The sequence below is a fragment of the Eumetopias jubatus genome, unplaced genomic scaffold (genome assembly GCF_037043125.1).
Source record: "Eumetopias jubatus isolate StellerSeaLion01/CBP00866 unplaced genomic scaffold, mEumJub1_p1.0 scaffold_9, whole genome shotgun sequence".
NCBI lineage: Eukaryota > Metazoa > Chordata > Mammalia > Carnivora > Otariidae > Eumetopias > Eumetopias jubatus.
In genome coordinates this window covers 141,059,170-141,080,499 of record NW_028274815.1, presented here as the reverse complement: position 1 = coordinate 141,080,499, position 21,330 = coordinate 141,059,170, and the positions used below count along the sequence as shown (strand labels likewise).

The window sequence follows — 21,330 nt, the reverse complement described above, 5'->3', positions numbered from 1 at the left end:
TTCCATTGGACCCAGGGAAAAATATCCCCAAATTATCAAAATTCCTCAGTTACAAAATACTTTTTTAAAAATTCCATTATTAAAAGAATAAATAACAAAATATATAAAAAATAAGTTGGTTGCATCAAAATTATAAGAAGACTTCTATATATAGAAGTTACAGCAAGATTTTTTTTGTGGCCTATCTCATAGTCCAATCATTAATTTTGCTTTGATTTCATTGATTTCCCTCTCATGGTGTCCTGGTGTGGGGTCTAGTTGAAATAGTACAAAATTAATAAATAAAAATGTTAAATAAATAGCAAATGTTAACATAAGAGGTTGCGAATATAAATACTTACATCTTGACAAAATTAAATAATTTACAGAATAATTAAACTAACTACTTTTTTATTTCTTCCAGGAAGTGCAATTTCTCTACGTTTAAATACTAACTTGGAATTGTAGTCACAATCGATTTGGACTCTATTTACATGTTAGGAACATTGTGTTTAACACTTTCTATTACAATTTTTTTCGCATCTTGAATGGATCTAAAAAGAAATGAATCTTGGTGGTCTCCGAATTAGGAATTTATTCCCTGACCTTGCTGACGCCGTCCCCACCTCAGTCGAGCTCGGCCGTGACCTGGGTAATGCGGCAGTGACAGGTCACAGGCACGGGTGGACACACAGAGAGCCAGAGACCCTGGCCCTGACCCAGACCTGGATCCGAAGGCTGCAGCCCCAAGAGGGAGGGAGCATGACCCCAAGCTGTACATGCCTGTGCAGGCTGGGGGTGCCAGCTACCCCTAGATGTGTGAGGTGCTTTCATGTGGAACGTCCAGGGGCATCCCAGGTTAGAGTCCTCAAGTTGACCATGGGCTGTAGGTCTATTTCTAACCCTCTGGAACAGTGCTTTATTCCATCCTTAAGACAAAACTGAATTAAATGAAAACAGAAAACACACTTGCCACATTGACCTCACCGAGCAGACGCGCACCCTGGGGTGCATGCTCCAGGCTGACACTGTCACACGCACCACCCGCCCCGTGCCCACGGCTACCCTCCCAGCCTCGACAGACAAAGGAATACTGTGGTTGCAAACTCCAAAACTTCCCTGAGAACCTTGTCCATGAGCTTCCACTGGAGACTTTGAGCTGCTCTTCAGATTTCTTTCAAAAAACAAAAATAAATCACTTTGTAATACGCCGTGCCTTGCCCTGCACTTGTGTGGGGAGGTCGAGACCTCCAGCCTGGCAAGCGCAACAAGAAAGACACGAATTTCCAGGCACCCCTTTGGATAAGCCCACCTGAGGCCGCCCTGGGCTGCCAACTAGTCACTGCAAGTTGGGAATCTCCACTGCGGGGGCAGGGCAAGGGAGGTAAACGATGGAGCCAAGTCGGGGTGCCCCAGGTGTCCCGATTGGCGGGGTGGCTTCTGGATGATGAGGTCTAGACCTGGATGCCCCTCACAGCCCGTTTGATGCTCTCCAGGAGGTCCTTGTTCTCGGGGTTCTGGTAGCACTCCTGGTTGGAATACATGTCAGTGAGGGTGCTCACGTAGGCATCAAAATTCTGCTCACATATTGGCTCCTGGAGAACAGAACCGGGTTAGTAATCTCCAACCATGCAATGGGACCCATGATTTTCAGAAGCCACAGAAATCTACGGATGAACATAGAACGCCCCCGGAGACAAGCCCACACCTACCAGGGGCACCACTGGCACCCTCGGGCTGAAACAACCATGAGTATTCTGCTGTGGATTCCTAAGCTCTTCAGGAGATCTAGAGCCGCCACGGCCAGCAGCCTGCCAGGCAAAGCACCTGGATCGGGGCCCTTGTGGCAGAGGGGTGCCCTGCCCTCCTCACCTTCCCCAGAGTCCTGGGGGTCAGCTACCAGCTTAGCTGTGTGCCCGCAGGGCCACATCCTGCTTACCATGTGCGGAAGGCGGATGTTGGCAAGACTTTGGATGAGGGCCTGGCTCAGGCCCGACAGCTCCAGAAACAGGGCTTCATTCTGCTCCTCGATGAGCTTGTTCTCCTCCTCAATGTTCTTTAGGCTCTTCTCCATGGAGGAGATCTGCACCAGACCGAGAAGGAAAATGCCTCCTGCCATGGGAGTCCCATGGACCACATCCCTCAGGTCCTCCTAGGACACACCCAGCAGGCTAACTGTGCCACACTTCAGGTCTCTCTGGGAGAGGGTGAAGAGGCAGGGACCCTGGTCCCTGGATGGAAGAAGGGATGCAGTGACTGAGCCAGGGGCTGTGTGGGGTCATAGCCTTCTGTGCCACATCTGTCCTGCAGGGTCAGGGAGGAACACAGACTCCAAAGCACCCTGGGCTCAAATCCCAGCCCACCACTAGCTGTGCAGTTAAGTTCACCATGTTTCTTCTTCCTTGTCTGTAATGGGAATACTGCATCCACTTTGTGGGGTGTCTGGCCACCTTTGGGTCTTCCCCCCATCAGAAAGACCAACAAAATACCTTAATAAAGCTATGGAAGGCAAGCAGAACAGGCAACTGCTTCTCCCTCTGCAACTCCTAGCTAAGTGGAGCCAGTCGATGACCCCTCCAGCACACCCTCACAGTGACAGTGACAACAGGGCTGACGGTCATGGGCAGTCCTGAATGCTCTGGGCAGCTCAGGTGATCAGAGAGGTGAGTCTCAGGGTCAGCACAATCCTATGCAGAGGTTCACAGCCAGTGTGGGGAAGGTGGGGAGCCTGCCCTGGGGCCCGCTCTGGAGAAAACTTGCTTGGGAGGGCAGCTCCCAACCTGACTGCGTCTCAAGGGAGCCTTGGGCTGCGGCAAGCTCACACAATGTGTGTGACTCATTGAGCCATCCCCTAGGTGCAGAAAGGTGAGCTGCCTTTTAGGGGGCAATGCGTGGGGTGGAGTGCTTTCTTCCAACCACATGGCTGGGAAACATCATGCTTCATCACCTGGTGACAAGTCTTTGGCTTAAAACAGTTTGAATAGGAGTTAGGGGCCAGCCTTCTCTTTGCCTGAGCCCTTCTGCAGAGCACAGGACTCAAAACTCCCTCTAGAAGAAAGGGGGCTCTGAGTCAGTCCAAAAAGATGCTAGTGAATAAAAAGATGGAAATCAGCAAAAAAAAAAAAGAAAGAAAGAAAGAAAGAAAGAAAGAAAGAAAGAAAGAAAGAAAGAAAGAAAGAAAAAGGCAAAGAAAGAAAGGATTAAAAAAGAAAAGAAAAGAAATCAGAGGTGCTGTCCCAAGGTTACTTCGGGAAGAGAGAGAGCAGTGAGAGACAGAGGGTGGCGGTCACCCAGTGATGTGTCTCGGCACCCAGAGATGCCCCAGTACTCCTCTGCTTCTACTGCCTGTGAGCCTGGGGAAGATGGTGCATGGCAGACGAAGACCCTTCCTGTTCTCTACAGGCAAGTGCTATTTTTATCTAGGCTTCCAAGTCACAGGAGGTCAGCATAAAAGCCTCTTGGCCAGTGGAGGAAGGGACAGCATAACAAGACACGTGGGGCCCTAATGTGTCACACTGCAGCCTCTGGGAAGAGGCCTCCCCACCTTCCCATCTGCCCTTTCTGCCCTCAGATCCTGCAGGGCCTGGGCACCTCTTCGTCCCTCTGTCCCTCCAGCCGGAGGGGCCAGAGCCGTGTGTGGCCACTCCTACTGTGCCCCCAGCTCTTGCTCTGGCCCCTACTCAACAGCTAAAGACAGGGCTTCTCTTCAAAATAAGGCCCTCATTGCATTTTTTTTTTCTGATGACCAATGTTCATTTGGGGGAAATCAGAGAGATATGACACGTATACTTAAAGTAATTTCTAACCCTATCACACAACAATAGTGACTCTTTTGGGGTCAGACACTTTCCCATAGAAATACGTACCACCTCACAGAGTTGATTCCTATTATCATCACCATTCTACCAGTAAGGACGTCAGGGTACAGACTGATAACAGGTTTGCCGGGTTACTAAGCTGCTATACGGCAGCTCTGGGGTAGAATCAGGCTCCAGCCAGGCCCTCAGAACCTACCCTGTGATAATACTCCTACTGACAGGGCCAGCAGTCAACCTTGACGGGACCACTAACCCTGATGGGACCCCCAGCATGGGCACCTCAGGACCCCTACTGCTAGAAGAACTACCAAAGCTGGCAGGTGTGGCTTGTTCTGAGTGTCCCTGAGCACTGCACGGTCAGCTCAGCCTAACAGCAACCTTGACGAGCTCAGCTCTCCTGCCTCATGGAAGAGGAGGCTGAGGACAAGGACCCCTTTGGGTTGGGTGGCAACACCACCCACCTGGGCCTGCACCTGGGACTGCAGCTGCGCCACCCACCTGGGCCTGCACCTGGGCCTGCACCTGGGACTGCAGCTGCGCCACCCACCTGGGCCTGCACCTGGGACTGCAGCTGCGCCACCCACCTGGGCCTGCACCTGGGACTGCAGCTGCGCCACCCACCTGGGACTGCACCTGGGACTGCAGCTGCGCCACCCACCTGGGCCTGCACCTGGGACTGCAGCAGCGCCACCCACCTGGGCCTGCACCTGGGACTGCAGCAGCGCCACCCACCTGGGACTGCAGCTGCGCCACCCACCTGGGACTGCACCTGGGACTGCAGCAGCGCCACCCACCTGGGCCTGCACCTGGGACTGCAGCAGCGCCACCCACCTGGGACTGCAGCTGCACCACCCATCTGGGACTGCAGCTGGGCCACCCACCTGGGACTGCACCTGGGACTACAGTTGTGCCACCCACCTGGGACTGCAGCTGCACCATGGCGGCCTCCATCTCAGAGTTGGACTCATTCAGGTCACGAATCTCCTGGTTCAGCTGCTTGATCTCCTCATCATTCTCCAATACTGCTCCAGAGAAAAACCTTGGTTGTGGCTCTTGGCTTTACGCCCAGGCCAGCATGTGGGGGTGCAGTGGAGGCCTATTTTCTAGGTGGAACAAAGGACCCTTTCCAAACAGAGGTAACCGGCCTGGCATGCTGGACAGCTCATATCCCACATGTCATGCTGGAACAGTCGGGCTTGGAGACTAGTAGCCCTATGTCTACATCTGCCTCCTGACCCTGGGTGATAGGAGGATATAAATCTCTCTGGCAGGTATTAATCGCTAAAATAAAGATGGAAGTTTTCCAGGTGGTGCTGAATTTCCTCAGCTTCCCTCTTCCTTGAAACTGAATTCACAACTCCACAAACCCCGAGAACGTGGCTTCTGATGCTGCCAGCAGGGTTCTCTGACACCAACACTTACCAATACCTAAGTTAGAGCAAGCATGGCCACTTGAGGGCCAGGAGCCCAGACTCCAGGCAACCAGGGGTTCAGAGCTGAGGCTGGGAGACCTGTCGGCTTAGGCCAGGGGTCTGTCTCCACCATGACTCAGTCCAGGAGGGACTCTGCTTCCTTAACCCCTTCCACCAGCACTGCTCACTCACCCAGGTCACAGAGATCACTTGGAGGAACTACAGGAACCTTACCATCACTCGTCTTGAACTTCGTGCTGAGAACCTCATCCCCTGAGACTTTTCCCTTCTTTCCAGCAAAGGTTGCTCTGGGACAGCCGGATAAGCTGGAAGCAAAGGTCACACACCAAAAACCAGTCCAAAGTCACACACCAAGGGCCAGGCCAAGATGACACATCATAATGAAACCAAGTCCTCACTGGCTGGCAGCCTGGTAGGATCCTGGCTTGGAACTTTCTCATTTATCTCCTTTTGCTCCCTGTTCCCTGGCTCCAGCCCCCAGGGCTTTCCCAGCTCGGGCCACTGCCCTAAAGGTTCATCCCCAGATGGTGTGGGGCCAGCGCCTTACCCCTTTCTCAGAGAGGCCTCCCTCACTCCTCCCTGCCACTATTCTGCCCACAGCATCTACCCCTTTGGCCATCCTAGGTACCTCACTCATTTGTTTGCTTATAGTCGGTGCCCCACCCGCCTGGCTTAGATCAACTCTTGTTCTCTGCTCTATCTCAGGGCCTGGTGTGTGGTGGACCCTCAGTAAAGGCTTGTGGAATGAATGAGCTAATTAATCTTGTAGGTGGAGAGACAAGGGCAGAACAAAAGAAAGACAAAGGAGGTTTCTGAAGGACTGTGTGGTAACCCCCTGCACCTCGGCCAACACCTCAGCTGCCTGGCACACAGAGGAAGAGAATGGGGGATCCAAGGCCCCCCCAGCCCTGGAGCAGGTATTGGGGGGCAAGCGAGAGCCCAGGCAGGGAGGGCTCTTGCCACCATGTCCCTTCCACAGCAGGCAGAGGCCTAGACCCAAAGGTCAAAGAAGAGGCCCCAGCGGGAGGGGCACGAGGTACGACAAAGCCTCTCATGAGAAGCTGGCGGCCTGTCTCCAGAATGCACACACCAGACTCAGGGCTCTGCTCACTCCTGCTGGAGGGACTCTCCTGGGTTGTAGAAGGGGGCTCATGACAGCAGCCACATGGGGTGACACGTGTCACAAACACCATGATCTCGCCCCCACAGACTGTCTATGGCTTCCCCCCGTCGGCTACCATTCTGGGCCTTGCTTTTCCCTAGAGAAACTATAGGCCACGACAGAGCCCTAGCCTGGCCCTTCTTGAAGAAACTTGCTCACACGCCCAAGGCTGGGGTCCCGATGAAACGCAGGATGTGCTGGGCAGTTACCTCCTGTGAGTGAGGAAGCTACCGTTGGCGTGGCCAGAGCCATCACAGCCTGGAGTGGGGCAGGTAGGCCCCTCGTTCTTCAGAGATTTCCAGGAAAAGGGTGAGCCATTAAGGGAACCCTCTTTCTGCCTCCGTGCGGCCAGTGGGCAGCCAGATGCACTTCGGTGGGAGGCGTATTTGCCGCTGATGTGACCAAGCCCCACACAGCCTGGAACAGGGCACCTGGCACAGAGAGGTCAGAGGTGAGCACAGGGCACTGGAGGAGGGAGGAGAAGCCCAGAGACTCTCCCAAGCCAGACACTGAGACTGCTGGGGGCTCCTGGATAAACTCCCACTGTCCGAGTGATTCCTGAAGCCTTCCCAACCAGACACAAAGGCAGCAGGGATCATGTTCCCTTTCCAGCCGCAGCCTCTCGCCCCCTGCATCCCTGGAAGGTCAGCAGCTACCCTCTGTCCCCACCCCTCAGGAGCCATGATGCCCCTGGGCCCTGGGCTAGCTCTCTGGAGCCTCTGGGTCTACACCTAGACCTTGCTGCCACATCACGTCTACATCACCCCAGCAATGTGGAGGCCACACCCTAGGGACTGCACCAAGCAAAGTGCCGGGGGCCCTGGGGGTCACAGAAGGTCACAAGTGCACCTGCAGCCATGCAGTGTGGGGACAGCAGAGGCCCCATCACCCTACAGCATCCCAAAATGAGACTGTCAAGGCATGATGTCCATAGATGTCCCAGCTTCGCCACATCTGAAATGTGTGTTCTGGAAGGAAGAACCCAGGCCACAGGGCTCATGCAAGAAAGACTCAGTTCAGACATTCCATCATGCTTCCTGCCCGAGGCTGGGTTGGAGTGGCATTTTCCTTTGTTCAGGTTGTTCCAGGACAAGGAGAGAATCCCTTGAGGAAATAACACAAGCCCCAGGAACAGGTGAGGTAACTGGAGAAAGGTTCAGAGTGAATCCCCCTCATGCTGCCATTGGAATCCGTGCACCACAGAAAACTGGCTGATGCAGAGGGCTCTGGCCATCCACCTTCATGGCCTTCAGGACAGACCAGGACCAGGAACTCCCTGCGATACCTTCTGAGCACCAACATTTCAGGATCATGGGATCTGAGCTCAGGACCACCTAGGAACCAACAACTGACCGAGGATGAGATCCTGCACCTGCAAGTTCTCAGTTTTCTCCCTCCAGCAAATGAGACTCATATAATTTGCCATTTGTATTTACCCACTTTTTAGGGGCTGCAGGCCTGCCAAACACACAGGACCTTGAAAAGGGACATGTTGCCCCAGTTTAGAGAGAGGTCTCTGGGGTGGGGAAGTCAGAGGCAGGAAGTCTTTTGGAGGGCAAGGGCCGCCCGGGGGCTCCTGCTGCAGCCGGTGAGGGGACAGGGCCTTGCTGCCCAGAAGTTGCCCCCTACACTGTGGCCTTGCCCCCAAGGTGGCCACTGCAGACATTTTCCTAGCCTCCTTGGCCTGGATCCGTCCTCACTTGTCTCCTCTCTTGGTGCCCATCCCTCTCTCTTCTTCATCCCACACACGTGGGCCTCAGACATGCAGGATGGCCCTGAGCCGGTCCAAGGTCATCTCGGCAATCAGTCCAGAGTGAAGATACTGCCGCGGGCCCTGCAAGGAACTTGGGGGGATCCACTCTACGTCTGCCCCTCACACCTGGATACCGCCCAGCTGTGGGGTCCCAGCGGACACCGAAGCACGTCTGAACACCCAACAGAACAAGAGCAAAAGACCAAATGAGAGGCAGCTCTTCACAGTTACAGCACACAGTTGAATCTGAGTTCCTTTTACTCACATTCTTTGCAAAACCCCTAACCCTCTTCATCAAGAATGACTCCCTGGAATTTATTCCTGGGGGGATTTCAGACATGTGGACAGCAACACTGCTTTTCTTCCCCTCCACACCCAGTGTCCAAATCTTCAGAGCTACCAGGTGACCTCACACTAAGAGTGTGTGGGGGGCCAAGTCAGTCAGCTTCTGTACCTCCCAGGTGAGCCGGGGGGGGCCACCAGGACCCCAAGGTCAGAGGCGCATCTCCTTTGTCAGATGTCAGTGTGGCTGGGGACAGTGGTGGGTGTGGGGGGCTCTCCACAGGCGACAGGCGTTGAGCTCCTAACCCCCACACTGGAACATCCACAAACTTTTATGGCCAGTTATTTCGTTTTGGCCAAAGGGATTTACCACAATGTACTGACATGACTTAATCTCAAATGGTGCAGACACAAGATGTCATAAAAGGGAACTCTTCCTCCCCCAGCCTTCCACAATCACAGCGAGCAAGCACATGCTCACAAAATCCCATCACTCGACAGGACCTGATGCACTGATTAAAGTTTCTGCTGCGGTCTGCACTTGTTTAAAGATGACAGTCAGTTATAAATACAGTTAAAGTTTATGGCTGGGGAGGAGGCCCTATAAAAGGGAGGTGCTGAATGGGCGCCCCCCCCCCCCCGCCGCCTTGCCATGGAGCCATTAGGAACTTCATCCATCCTGTAAATGCTGACCTGCTTCTAAGTCATATTCTCCACTTGGCCGCAAAAATCTTGTTTTTTAAAAAGCAAAGTTGACAGCACATTAGGAGGAAGAAAACCATTTTTCCCAGTTAACTTGAAAAATGCTGATCTTGATTTTAATCATTTGCAAATGCAACACAATTCACTTATCATAACCCTACAGCAGGATCCTTTCTACATCCATAGCAGCTTGTGTTTATATGGCTTCTCAGAAGGGTAAATGTTCTTCCTCCATCCTAGCATTTAGTGGGCTGCATTCATGACACCAACATCCACATACTTTGCATTTTTGAGTTAGCATACATTATAGTTTTATTGTAAAAACTAAATTAAATAAACAAGCCACAGCCTTTTTACACCAAACAGCTGGTGGGGCCAGCCCCTTGGAAGGATGTGATGCCGGTCAATCAGGTATCTCCTCTGTAGCCAAACAGATGTTTAGGCGCAGCTGGGGTGAGCTCCAAGGAGGAGCTACTGGCTCTTGGTCCAGGCTGCTCCCCTCAGGAGGGGTGAGCATCCAGCTACTCTTGGCCCAAACGCAACGCAGTCAGGGCAGCCGGGCTTTCTGTGCACCTGCCTGGCTACGCCCTGACCAAGCCAGCCTTAAGGCTTGCTCCACGACGCAGCCAGAACCCTTCCCTTCCACTCCTCAGCTGGCAAGAGGACCCAGTGTTCTGTTCGCTGTCAGCTCTGAAAGTCCTGGGAAAATTGAATGGTGGGTCACTCTGTTTGCCCCTGTGGCCCAGCCTTGCCCCTACCAGCAAGTAGGGGGTTCAGGGGCAAGTTCCCTTCTGGAAGCATAAACTTGCAATGATGCAACCCCTACCAAGTGGGGCACTCACAGGGTCAGAGTTCACACACAATCCCCCTGAGGACATGTTAGGCACCCCCCATGAGACGGTCAGTGGTGGGTATCAAGGACTTCAATCATGTAAGGCCCAGGATGTCGTTGCTCCTCCCCACAGCAGTGTCGAGGTCCCAGTTGAGGGTGACCCTCCGGGGCTCCCCCTTTCCATACCATCTCCCTGCAAAGGTATGTGACTGTGCAGACACACACAATTCAAAACTGATCATCTTTCTAACCATCCTCTCCTCCTTGACTCCTGCAACTGTCCTTTCCCATCAGACCACAGCTGTGCAGGTTTCAATACCCATGAGCACCCTGTGGGGCTGCTCCATGCCCTGAGCCCTCACCCAGGTGACCCCCCCAGGTGCCCAGGCAGCAGGGCCCTTTGCCTCTCCTGGCCCCATCAAATACCCCCAGATCTGAGGAACCCAGACAGAAGCCAGTGCCTGTGCGTGCCCTTGATACAACACACATGGCTCACAGCTTCATAGGTGTCCACATGCACAGTAGGAGAACTTTGGTAAAAATGGGCATGGTCATTGACCAGCTGTGTTAATGAAAAAGAAGTCTAGAAGGAGCTTTTTTAAAATTATAACATACAGGAGCATCCCAATTCTGCAAAACAACCACAGGAGTCAGCAAGACACCAACTTACTTCATCAGCTCGGGGTCTTCCTTGTCGTCCTTGGTGGGTGTCACCCTGGCTCCACTTTTCTTGGCACGAGGGCAGCCTGACAAGCTAGTTTTGAAAAAGGGAAAAAAAGCCACTGTGGTCCCAGAACAGCAACTTTTCACACCCATCTGCTCCACCCATCCCTTCCAGCTCTGTGGCCAGCCGCCCCCAGGGGATCCCAAGGGAACTTCTGTCCTGGAGCACTCTCGAGGGCAGGAGGACGATGGCAGGAGGTGTCACCACGAGCCCTTTAGGTCTGGTGGCAGAGGGCGACCTGATCGGGCTTCAGGAACATCAATTCAGATGACAGATGAATCAGGCCCCAGTTGCCAGCAACATTACTGTCTTATTTGGGGCACTGCAACTTTGTCTGAGGAAGAGACCCATCCCACTCCGTCTGGCCTGGTAACCCGGGGCACGGCAGGCTCACCTTCGGTGTGAGGCGTAGTTCCCCGTTATGTGGCCAGAGCCGTCACAGCCGGGTGTGGGGCACCTGTGGAGGACAGCGGAGCTGGAACCAGAGCCAGGGAAGACACTTGACCAGAAAGGTCCCCCTCTGTGCCCAGCCCCGCAGTGGTCCCACCCGCCTCCTCAGCACTGGTCTCAGAAATGGCGTGCATGTCCTGGCCAGCCTGCTGCCATGACGCCTGGCCTTCAGAAAGTTGCCACCCGGTCTCCCCAAGGGGTCCGAGAAGGCCAAGACAAGAGCACATCTCCACTGCAGGAATCATGGGCTCCCATTTCAGCCTTCGATGGGGCTCTAGGCTGGACTAGAAGGTTCCAGAACACATATGGGCCTTTAAACAGCATTCAGAAAGGCAACCCTAACATCTAAGATGGGCTCCTCTTCCTTGACATGATTAGGAGGAAGAAGGGTTGTTTTCATGGAGGGTCGCCACCATCTGAGCGAATGAACTGATGTCTACCGAGCACGCATGACACACCGTCCACAGCGCTGTCACCTAGAGATGGATTTCTCAGTGAGTGCCGAAGTCCCACATCCAGGGGCTGTTCAGCGGTGGCAGGCACTGGCCAAGGGTGAGGAGGGGGACACAAAACACAGAAGCCCAACTTGATGCGTCCAAAATGTTTGACAAACATATCCCATAGAAGGTGAAAATTACACTTTAATACACAAGTATGGGTTTTCTTAAATTATTCTTCCCTGAATGTCCATGGCGGAAGAGTGCGTGAGTTCCTGCTGGTACCAGAATGGGGAGGTGTGCCTGATTCTGCAGGTGGATCCACCAGAAACCTCTGGAGCAGGTCTGCCACTTTGTACCTTGTTCCATGGAAGGGCGCAGCTCCAACCCTGTGGGACTGGCAGGACCTTGGTGTTTGCATCTGGGATCTCACAGAACACTCATCTGCCAGTTCTGGTTTCATCCTCACACAGAGAAGAAACCGTGGCAGCCGAGGCCCAAGAGGGTTATGGGGACTCACATCGGCTGAAACAGGACACAGGTCGCTGCCTCTCAGTCAATAGAGTTCTCTAAGGCACTTAGGCCCCTGTGCTGTGCCCACGGCCCTTCCTCAGCACCCTCTTCCACCGGCCAATGCAGCCTCTGGCGTTTGCAGCGGGAAGCTGGAGAGGAAGCCGGCACAGCCAAAGGACCCCCCCAGCTCTTCGGCTGCCTGCTAGAACTCAGCAGGCCAGGACTGCCTGTTCCCATCAGAGGAAGCACAAAGCTGGTGTGGCAACATGGGAGGGGACAATGCCCATCCCACCAGCTTCTTCTCCAAGCCCACTGTCTTTCTCGAGGCGTCCCCTTCATCCTGTCCTGCGGGCCACACGTAGGAAGCCTCCCTGGGCTGCCAGCAGGGCTGCCACCAGGCCCGCCAGCCCAATCGCCCTCCTGTCGGATTTAGGGATAACTCAAACCCTGTGAGATTAGGATGGCTCCTACTCTGATCATGTGTGGTCACATTTCAACCCACACACGTCTAGGGCAAGAAGGTTTTTGCATTTTAATAGAAACCACACACCACCTCCTTCTACGTGAGCTTCACTCCTTTCACACAAACCCCCAACCCGTACAAAGGTCCTGCTGGGACACTTTGTGCCTCTGCATCATCCAGGGTCCCAGGGTGTGAGCTGCAGTGGTTGGCCCCTTGCTGTGGGCACCAAGTCCTTCAGGCATGTCATGGTATGCCTCACACTACTCTCCGCTGAGGCCAAGGCCCTGTTGATGCCTCACTGCCCCCGCCTCAGCTCAGAGTGCCCTGCCAAGCATTCTCATGGCCCGCGCTAGCAGGAGCCCTGTTCCTGCTCTCTGGAAGGCTAAGTGCAGAGACTGAGGAGGGTGCTTCTCCTTCCCGGGTTTGCAGGTGCTCAGGTGGCCGCCTGGGGCTCCACTCTTTCTCGGCTTCGGGAAAACATGACAGAACTCAGGTTCAGTGCTGCAGGTGGTGGGCAGGGCATCAGCAGCCCCAGGCCTTGATGCCTGTAAGTGCAGGTCTGGTCTCTGGTGCAGCCCCCGTGGCACCTGTGAGTAAGGCTGGCAGGAGAGAGCATGCACATGGGGATGGTCCCTGCCAGGCCCCAGCACAAGGGGGCGCACTGAGGCACACCTTCTCCAGACCGGGGCGGAGGGGGTGGGGTGCGGGCACATGTACTCCTTGCCAAGGCCCAATTCAATGGCTTTTCCCGAAAGACGTGGCCAGTAGAAGATGACGTTTACGTGGCTGGAGAAGCAGGTACCCATGCTGGGCACTGGCTGTGTCAGCCACTCTCATGCCCCTGAGGACCCACAGGGTCAGTCGCAGGAACCCTCCCACCATCTGCTTCTGAGAGCATTGTCTGGGCAAGAGGAAGAATCCTGTGTCTAAAGGACACACTATAGCTTGATGGCGCACACCAGGTCTCGTCTCAGAGCCCCATCCGTGTGCCATGGGGAGTCTGCCACCCCCACCTGTCAGAGTCCCCATCACACCCCTTGCAGGCTACACACCCTGCACCTCAACTCCCCACACACAGACTGGGCTGAGTGGCCCAAGGCAGCCGTGTCCCCAGCCCCTGACCACACTGGGCACTTGGTAGGGAAGAGCAAATGCCCTTGGGATTCGATTAAAGCACAGAAAACACATGATCTGAGGCTGTCACTGCACCCAGTTATTGATAGGGAGGCCACCAAAGGAGCCCTGTTTGCAAGGCAGTGATGAAGTGTCTTTTCCTCTCTGGGGACAGGTCACCTTCCCCCATCACCGCCACAAGGCTGGTCAGGAGCAGCCTCTAGAAGATGCCCACTGGACAGGAGGAGGGAGGAGGAAGCCAGCTTCCTCACCAGCACGCCAGGACCATGTTGGAGGCCTGCCCGCATCCACCCCGAGCCCTCGCTGTGGCCCGAGAGCCTGCATCCACCCCGAGCCCTCGCTGTGGCCCGAGAGGACAGAGTTGACTCCCACAGAAAGACCTCTGGGGCCAGAGAAGAGCTTGGGGGTAGTCTGGGCACCTTCCCGGACCTTGCCAGAGCGGATGAGTGACTTATTTCCACACAAGACCTTCTGTTGTTATTTCTAAACCACTTTGGGTTAAGGTTCCTCACAGGCTCTTAGCTGTAGACAAGCACTAACCCTCCCAGATGGCCATGTTTCCAGACCCAGACCAGGCCCTGAGCACCTGCTCTGCAGGAAGAAATGTCTGAGAGCTCTAAAATCATTCCGGCCCTCAAACTGGAAAACCATGAAAACTGATTACAGTTAAAATGCAAGTTGAGTTGGAAAAGGAAATAGGAAAAAAGAACATGGGAAAGACGTTATGAGAAGAGAGGAAGGAAAGGGACGGGAGGTGGGGGAAGAGGGTCCTGAGCCTGCAGGACGGATGGTTTCAACTGGATGTCTGGGGCTGGACACAGGAGTGGTTGAGTGAGCATGTGAATCTGCCATGATGAGCTGAGCCTCAGAAAATGTTTTACGTTAAAGCTGTTAGCTCCTAGAAGGATGATTCTGGTGGTGGACCTTGCCCAGAACAGAGGGCCCCATTGGTAACAAGGGGCAATGACATGCTTCTGGCTGCTGGGACCAGAACAGCCTCCCCAGAGTGACAAAGAGGAAGCTGGCAGGATGGGGGCACTCTAGAGATCTAGAGCTTTCTGCCCTGTTTCTAAATCAGCTCAGGCCCCTTTGGCGGCAGCAGCTCCTCATCTTAGAGGCCCTAGGGCCCTGGCTCCTGTCTGGCCCCAGACGGAATGAGCCTAGATTCCGTGGCACCCAGTAGGGAGGCTCAAGGCAGGGACGAACACCCCTGGAGAGGGAGTGAGCTGAGAGGGCAGAGTTAGGACCTCCTTCCCGAGCCTCTGCTCAGCCTGGGAGCCCAGGGTCAGCACTGCATGGCTCACGGTCACAGTGGCTCAACCGAATGCATAAAAACCAAAGGCAATGACAGTCCCCAGCTCCAGCCCCAAGAGGACACTGATAACCTGGGAAAACTCTAGGTGCTTCCATCACATTTGAGCAGGGTGGTCAGGCAGGCTAGTTGGTGCCCACAGGGCCTGGCCTGCCTGTGTGTTAGGGACAGGGAGGAAAAGCAGAAAGAGGGGATGCTCCGCAAAGAGAAGGGTTGAGCATGGAGAGGCATATCTGGGAGGATCACCAGGGGCCAAGACAGAAGCAGCTGCAGGGGTCGTAGGAGAAGGGCAGGGCAAAGAGTTTTCTCTTGCATTGTCAGCACCCAGATCCCTTAGCGAGAGCTGCGCAGCCTGAAGCCCGCTGGACCGCAGCAAGACTTAGAAGCCAAGGCCAGCTCTGGGCTTCTCCCACACCGCAAGGGCAGTGACAGAAGCAGGCCCAGACAACCCCATCCTGGGTCCTCGGGAGAGGGAGGGTGGGCTGGGCCATCAGCAGCTAGAGGCGGGTCCTCCGGCCCTCTGTCCTCAGAGTAGTCGGCAGGGCCAAGGGCAGCACAGGGGCCTGCAGCAAGGGACAGGCAGACAGCAACACTCAGAGCAGAGACACACAGGCGGCAGCAGCAGGAGCCCCCGGCAAGCAGGTCGGCCCCTCCATGGCCTGTCTCTCTGCCCCATCCTGCTGGGAGGGGCTCCCCTGGGGCTGGAGCCCTGGAGAAGGCCGACTTTGGCTGGGGCCTCATGGAAGGAGAGAACAGAGCAAGGGAGCCACCCAAGAGACGGGAGGCCAGGAGGGCAGACATACTTGAGGTCAGCAGAATGGGCAGCCATGAGGTTTCTGAGGCTCTTGTCAGCAAGAGGGCAACCAGAGAGGCTGAAAGAGAAGAGATGGGACACTGGGGTGAGCCAGAGAGGGAGCAGAGGAGGGGAGGGGAAGACCCACCACACAGCACCCAGGCCAGGCTGGACCCGAGCAGGGACGAACCTGCGGTGAGAGGCATAGTTCCCGGTGATGTGGCCACTGCCATCACAGCCAGGGGTGGGGCAGCTGAACAAAGGAAAAATAGTGTCAGAACAGAGAGCAAGGCACACCTGCCAGGCCTGCCCCCCGGGCGGAACCCACTCGGGGAGAGTGGCTGACGCTTGTTCTTGACTCACCCACGAGCCAAGGGGCGATTCCTCCCCCCTCGGTCCTCGGACTGCAAGCTTCTCCCACACAACTTAACTCAAGGAGGAAAAAGGAACCAAATTCAAGCTCAGCTCGAAGCTAGGATGCCTCTGCATGCACACGTGTGTGCACCCATGAACGTGTAGACAGGCAGTTCTTTCCTAAAGCGGCATGACCCTCCCTGAGGATAAGGTCCCAGACCAGAGCCTGGGAAGAGTCAGCTACAGGTTTGGTTCATAGCAAGGAGAATGGAACCCCAGGGACAAACTGAGCACAGGGGAAGGCTGGGTCCCCGGCGGTGCATGTGCCAGATACAGCCTCCCACAGTCCTATAGAAGAAGCAGTTCTCCAAGGAGGTTTGACCGAAAGGCTGTGGGGTGGCATCCAACCATGGGGTGACTCCTATCTACCAGCAGCTTCCCCAGTCTGCAATGGCATCTGCTTGGACCCCGTGGGGACCAACTCAAAGGGGCTGGCTGGGCTGCCAGAGCCGAGGGCACTGAGTGCACGTCAGGCCTGGGCTCTGAGAGCCAGGGCAGACGGCTGTGGCTCAGGAGAGGGTCAGCTTCCCTCGGCCCTAGTCCTGTTGTGGCCCGAACAGAGGCTCTTCCTTGCTCTTACACTTTAGAAGGTTGTGTTAGATCCAAGTGCAGCGCAGAGGTGACGGGAAACCTGTCACCCATTGCCGGGCTCAAGAGGGTCGTCGTGCAGGACGCCCAACCTCTCCGGCCAAGAGGACGGTTGGAGCTGAGCTGGGGCAGGGACGAGGCCTGGGGCTGAGCACATCCGGTCATCAGGGACTCAGACCAGGGCACACTTTCTTCCAGACAATGAAGGTTCTCGGGGAGCCCTCTTGGCCCAGGTGGGCACTTACGTGAGCAGCTCCTTCTTTATGTCCTTGGAGAGAAACTTCATCTTAAAGTTGGTCAGGGTAACTTCCCCAGGATACTTCCGCTCCTCAAAACTCTCTTCCGACACTTCCTGGTCATCTGCTTCAGAAGAAGCAAAAGAATGGGCTGCTGGCTCTGACTGCAAAAAACCAGCAGGGAGACGTTTTAACCGGCTGGCGGGGGGCCGGGCGCCCGACCCGGGGGCTGAGGGAGAGGGACCCTTCAGAACAGTGTTCGCAGAGACATTTTCTGGAGTCTCCTGCCTTCTGGATGAGGGAGGAAGCCTTACACCCCCCCCAAAAAGAAAGCACAGAAAACAGCACCCCTGAGGGGCTACAGTGCTCCCCCACCTCGGCCAGAGCTGCTCGGCTGCCCCAGGGATGAGGAGGCCTGGGTGCTGCCCAGTGCGGCCGGCTGCACCACCCTCCCACGGCCTCGGCCGTGTGGGTCACCTCCACCTAACAGCCACTGGGCCACCTTCTAGACACAAGAACCTACACACGGTGCAGCTCCTCGGGGCTCAACAGACAGTAGCACCAAACAAGGGTTTGTTGAGATGCTATGACAATGAGAGCACAAGGCGATAACATAGAAAATGTGACCTTGTGACCCCTGCACCTTCCCAGCCAGTGCCAGGCCCCGACCGCAGCAGGCCCTTCATAAGCTCAAGTTCTAGGTCTGGAGGGGATCAGGAACCAGCAGAGGGCAGGATACTACGGACACAGGGTTGAACAAGGACAAAAGTAGAGAAGGTCAACACCCTGCAAGTGGGTCTGTGCTGGTCCCTGGTCCACATCCCAGTGCCAGCATGTGTGTGTGTCTCAGCAAGGTGTTCAACCTCTCTGGGCCCAGATGGTACACTTTCAAACTTGAGATAACGGCAGCCCCTTACGGGATTTCTGGGGATCCAAAGTGCAGAGCCCAGCGCAGCGGAGGCTCTTGGGAACTGACAATGAATCTCGTCATTGTCGGGGGGTGTGCGATTCCTGCCGCTGAGACTATTACTGCACAAGGCAGGGGAAGTGGGTCCTTCCCCTGAGCAAGTTGGCCTTAGCTGGGTCTTTAGGGTAGATGGCAGCTTCCCAGAAACACAGGGAGGGGGCTGTTCCAGTGCAGGGAGAGCAACTCAGAGGCCCATGGACACCGCCCTGACTGCTGCCAGAGGATGGGATAGGAGATGAGGCTGAGGGTGAGGGCACAGCCTTACACAGGATGGATCAAGGAGCCTCAGGCAGAGCTGGAGAGTCTGAGTCGGGTCCATGGCCACGGTAGAGGGGCCAGGAAGGCCTGGATGAGGGAGGCATTTCTGGGGGTGACCCACCTGTGCCCAGAAGGGGGCTGGAGGAGAGGAAGGGACTGGGAGTGAGCTGAGGCTCTAGGGTGGAGAATGACGGTGGGGAGGAGTGTGGGGGCAGGCTTCTGTGGGCAAGGAAGTCTCAGCCTCTGAGACTGATGACATGAGTCTTGGGGTGCTCAGAGGGTGTGTGAAAGGGGAAGGGGAGGGGCAAGGCAGCCAGGGATGTCAGCCTGAGCTGGGGGTCATGGAAAGGGGCAGGGAGGGGCCTAGCGAGGGGCTGCAGTCACCAGGAAGGGGGCTTAAACCTGGGGGCAGGACCGGAACAAGGTAAGAGCACACTGTACTGGTGGCTCCCCCATAGGAGGGCCCCACCTGGCCTCAGACTGGGCTCCCAGTGACCAGGGAGAAAACCACCCACACAGACCCAGGAGACCATGTCCCGGGCCAGCCCCTTCCACTCGGGGCTCAGTCTGAGAGGTGTCCCCCTTCTGGGGCCTAACCCTAAGTTATAGCCACACCACTGCGCCAAGTGACCTCAGCCTGGGGCCCAGTCTGCTCCTTTATAATGTGGAGACACACGCGAGGTATGTAGAGGGAGCTGGGGGAGGGAGGGTTGGACTGCAGGATGGTGGTTTCCCAGAGAGGGATCTTCCACAGGGACCGGCCCTCCTGCCCTTCTGGGGTTGGTGGGTGGGGTGCTGGCAGGGATGGGGAGGGAGGGAGAAGGGAGGGGACCTGCAGGCCTGCCCACACTGTGTGGAGGCTCCCCGGAGTCTGTGCCATCTCACAGCTGGGCTCTGCTACTCGGGACGCACACCTCTCTGGGGAAGAGCCTTCAATCAGTCCCATTCTCAGGAGGGTAGAGTGGTTAGAAAGGGATGTCCCCCGTCCCCAGACTGCAGCTCCGACAAAGACACCTGGCTTGTTGCTCTTTACCAGGTGGTGCTAGTCTTGGGACTCAGGCCACTGCCCACCACAGGGGGTCCTCTGTCCAAGGAGCCAGCTGGCTGGCTTGTCCTGTGGATGCTGAGCAGGGACTGCTGCCAGAACTCAGGATGTCCCTATCTGGACAGCAGGTTGCAGGGAGGCCACAAAACCCAGGAATTTGGAGCCATTCCCAAATATTTCCCATGAGATGTGAAAGAAGCCCTCTTCTCCCCATGTTTTCCAAGGGCCCACGATGGTGATGATCACCAAATCCTTGGAAGTGAGAAGACAACTTCTCTCTTAGACAGGACAAGACCACAGCATGGCCCAAGGGTGAAAAACTCCCCAGGAGGGCAGGCCGATTCCTAGCTTCCTAGAGGTAGCAAGGCCCCATGAGGACAGGGACAGGACCCTGGAAGCTCTTCCTGGAGAAGTAAGCACTTTTTACACCAGCCCTCAGACCCCACACCCACCTCCTCGGGCTCCTCTTCTCGTTGGCGGCTGGGTTTGGTGTAGTCCAGAGGTCGATCCCACTCGTCCTGGCGGGAAGCCTGGCTGGACTGGGGCGAGGTCATGGAGCTGCTCGGGGCGCTGGTACTGCTCTGGCGCTGGGAGGCTTCGGGAGACTTCACACCAGGGCTGCTGCTGCTGGGGAAAGCGCTTTCTCGCTTGCGGTGTTTGTGCATGCTCAAGTCTAGGGTTCCGTTCTCATCCACCTCAATGTCCCCAGCCTGCAATTGTAGAGGCAAAAATCCATGCTAGCGATTTTACCCTTTCCCAGGTGTGCCTTCTGGTACATTAAATCAGCATTACAGAAAGCCCAGAACAGTGTTTCCCTTGGAAGGAAGCAGAGCCAAACAAGAATAGAAGAACCTCTGAGAAGCAAGAATCTTGACTTGCCACTTCCTGAAATTCATGTGGAGGGCCTCCACTCTCTCTCAGGTCTTGCGAACATCACAAAACCTTGAGACGTGCTGACCATGATCACACAAGGACATGTGCTCGACCCTCAGATTCAGGGGAAGATGAGGTCACACGTGTGTGCGTGACCCTCAGACTCAGGGGAACACGTGGGAACGTGTGTGCGCGTGACCCTCAGACTCAGGGGAACACGTGGGAACGTGTGTGGGCGTGACCGTCAGACTCAGGAGAACACAGGGAAACTGGACCCTCAGACTTAGGAGAACATGAAGGAATATGCGTGTGCACAGCCATTTGGTCCTCCTTAGGCACAGCACACAGAGCTCTCAGAGGGGACTCGTCATCATGAGCCATGACCAAGAGGAAGAAAAGGTAAGAATGATAATTGTCAAGTGGACACTGAGTGTCCCTAAGCACATTTTACGCAGGGGCATGTGGTCCTGACTGTTAAGTCCCACCAGCCTGTCTCTGCCTCAGAGGGGCTCCTTGTAGCAGACACACCAACCTTGCTGGGCAGGTCCTGTGGCTTCGTGCTGAGGTTCTCGGGCATTTCCCAGCAGCGCGTGGAGAGGTTCAGGATGGCTGTGGCGGCCATGTGTGCAGCCTCGGCATCATGCGCGTAGTCGAAGCCTGCAGAGGAGGATGAAGTGCAGGGGCTGTGCCTGGGGGAAGAGGCCTTTGGGAAAGGTTTGGCTGCAAAAAGGGAACAACACCAGGCTGATATACAACTTGAATGAGAAGTGGCCACACAGACACAGTGGGGAACTTTGGGATGGCTGGGAGGGCACAGGGCACAGCTATATGGAGGGGGGGCTGGGGCAGGGTCATTCATCCCAGTCACAGGTGCCCACAGCACACTCCTACTCACCCTCTCATAGGGCATTCAGGAGGCCATTTCTGGCTCATTTAAAATTTGGGCAGAGAGAGCAAAACCCTCCAAAGATATTCCAGCATCTCTGATATATCAAACAAATACAAGTTGTCTATTGGTGAATGCTAACTGAGAGAGTAAAGAATTCTGTAAATAGGAGTGGGTAGAATATTATTCAAGTAGGAAAGTTTTTGTCACAACATCTCGAAAGGCTACTTTTGGTGTCCCCATAATACCACTTCAATAAAGTCATGTTATTATTCA

General features: G+C 55.4%; 1 protein-coding gene across 3 annotated transcripts in view; it reads right to left on the bottom strand.

Annotated features, from left to right (window-relative positions):
• Positions 1-402: 402 nt before the first annotated feature.
• MYT1 (myelin transcription factor 1) overlaps positions 403-21,330 on the bottom strand; it is a 38,218-nt gene continuing 17,290 nt past the window's right edge. For 2 of the 3 annotated variants that reach the window (XM_088026872.1, XM_088026873.1), the window contains exons 10-21: positions 20,701-20,888; positions 19,748-20,005; positions 17,035-17,189; positions 15,978-16,040; positions 15,798-15,866; positions 11,080-11,142; positions 10,632-10,715; positions 6,602-6,823; positions 5,444-5,535; positions 4,716-4,819; positions 1,919-2,062; positions 403-1,574 (exon numbers count right to left, since the gene is read on the bottom strand). In XM_088026872.1, coding sequence (XP_087882998.1) covers positions 1,434-1,574; positions 1,919-2,062; positions 4,716-4,819; positions 5,444-5,535; positions 6,602-6,823; positions 10,632-10,715; positions 11,080-11,142; positions 15,798-15,866; positions 15,978-16,040; positions 17,035-17,189; positions 19,748-20,005; positions 20,701-20,888 — 1,583 coding nt within the window. In that variant the 3' untranslated portion in view covers positions 403-1,433. The remainder of the gene's footprint in view (positions 1,575-1,918; positions 2,063-4,715; positions 4,820-5,443; positions 5,536-6,601; positions 6,824-10,631; positions 10,716-11,079; positions 11,143-15,797; positions 15,867-15,977; positions 16,041-17,034; positions 17,190-19,747; positions 20,006-20,700; positions 20,889-21,330) is intronic. The other variant, XM_028095730.2, reaches the window with a different exon arrangement.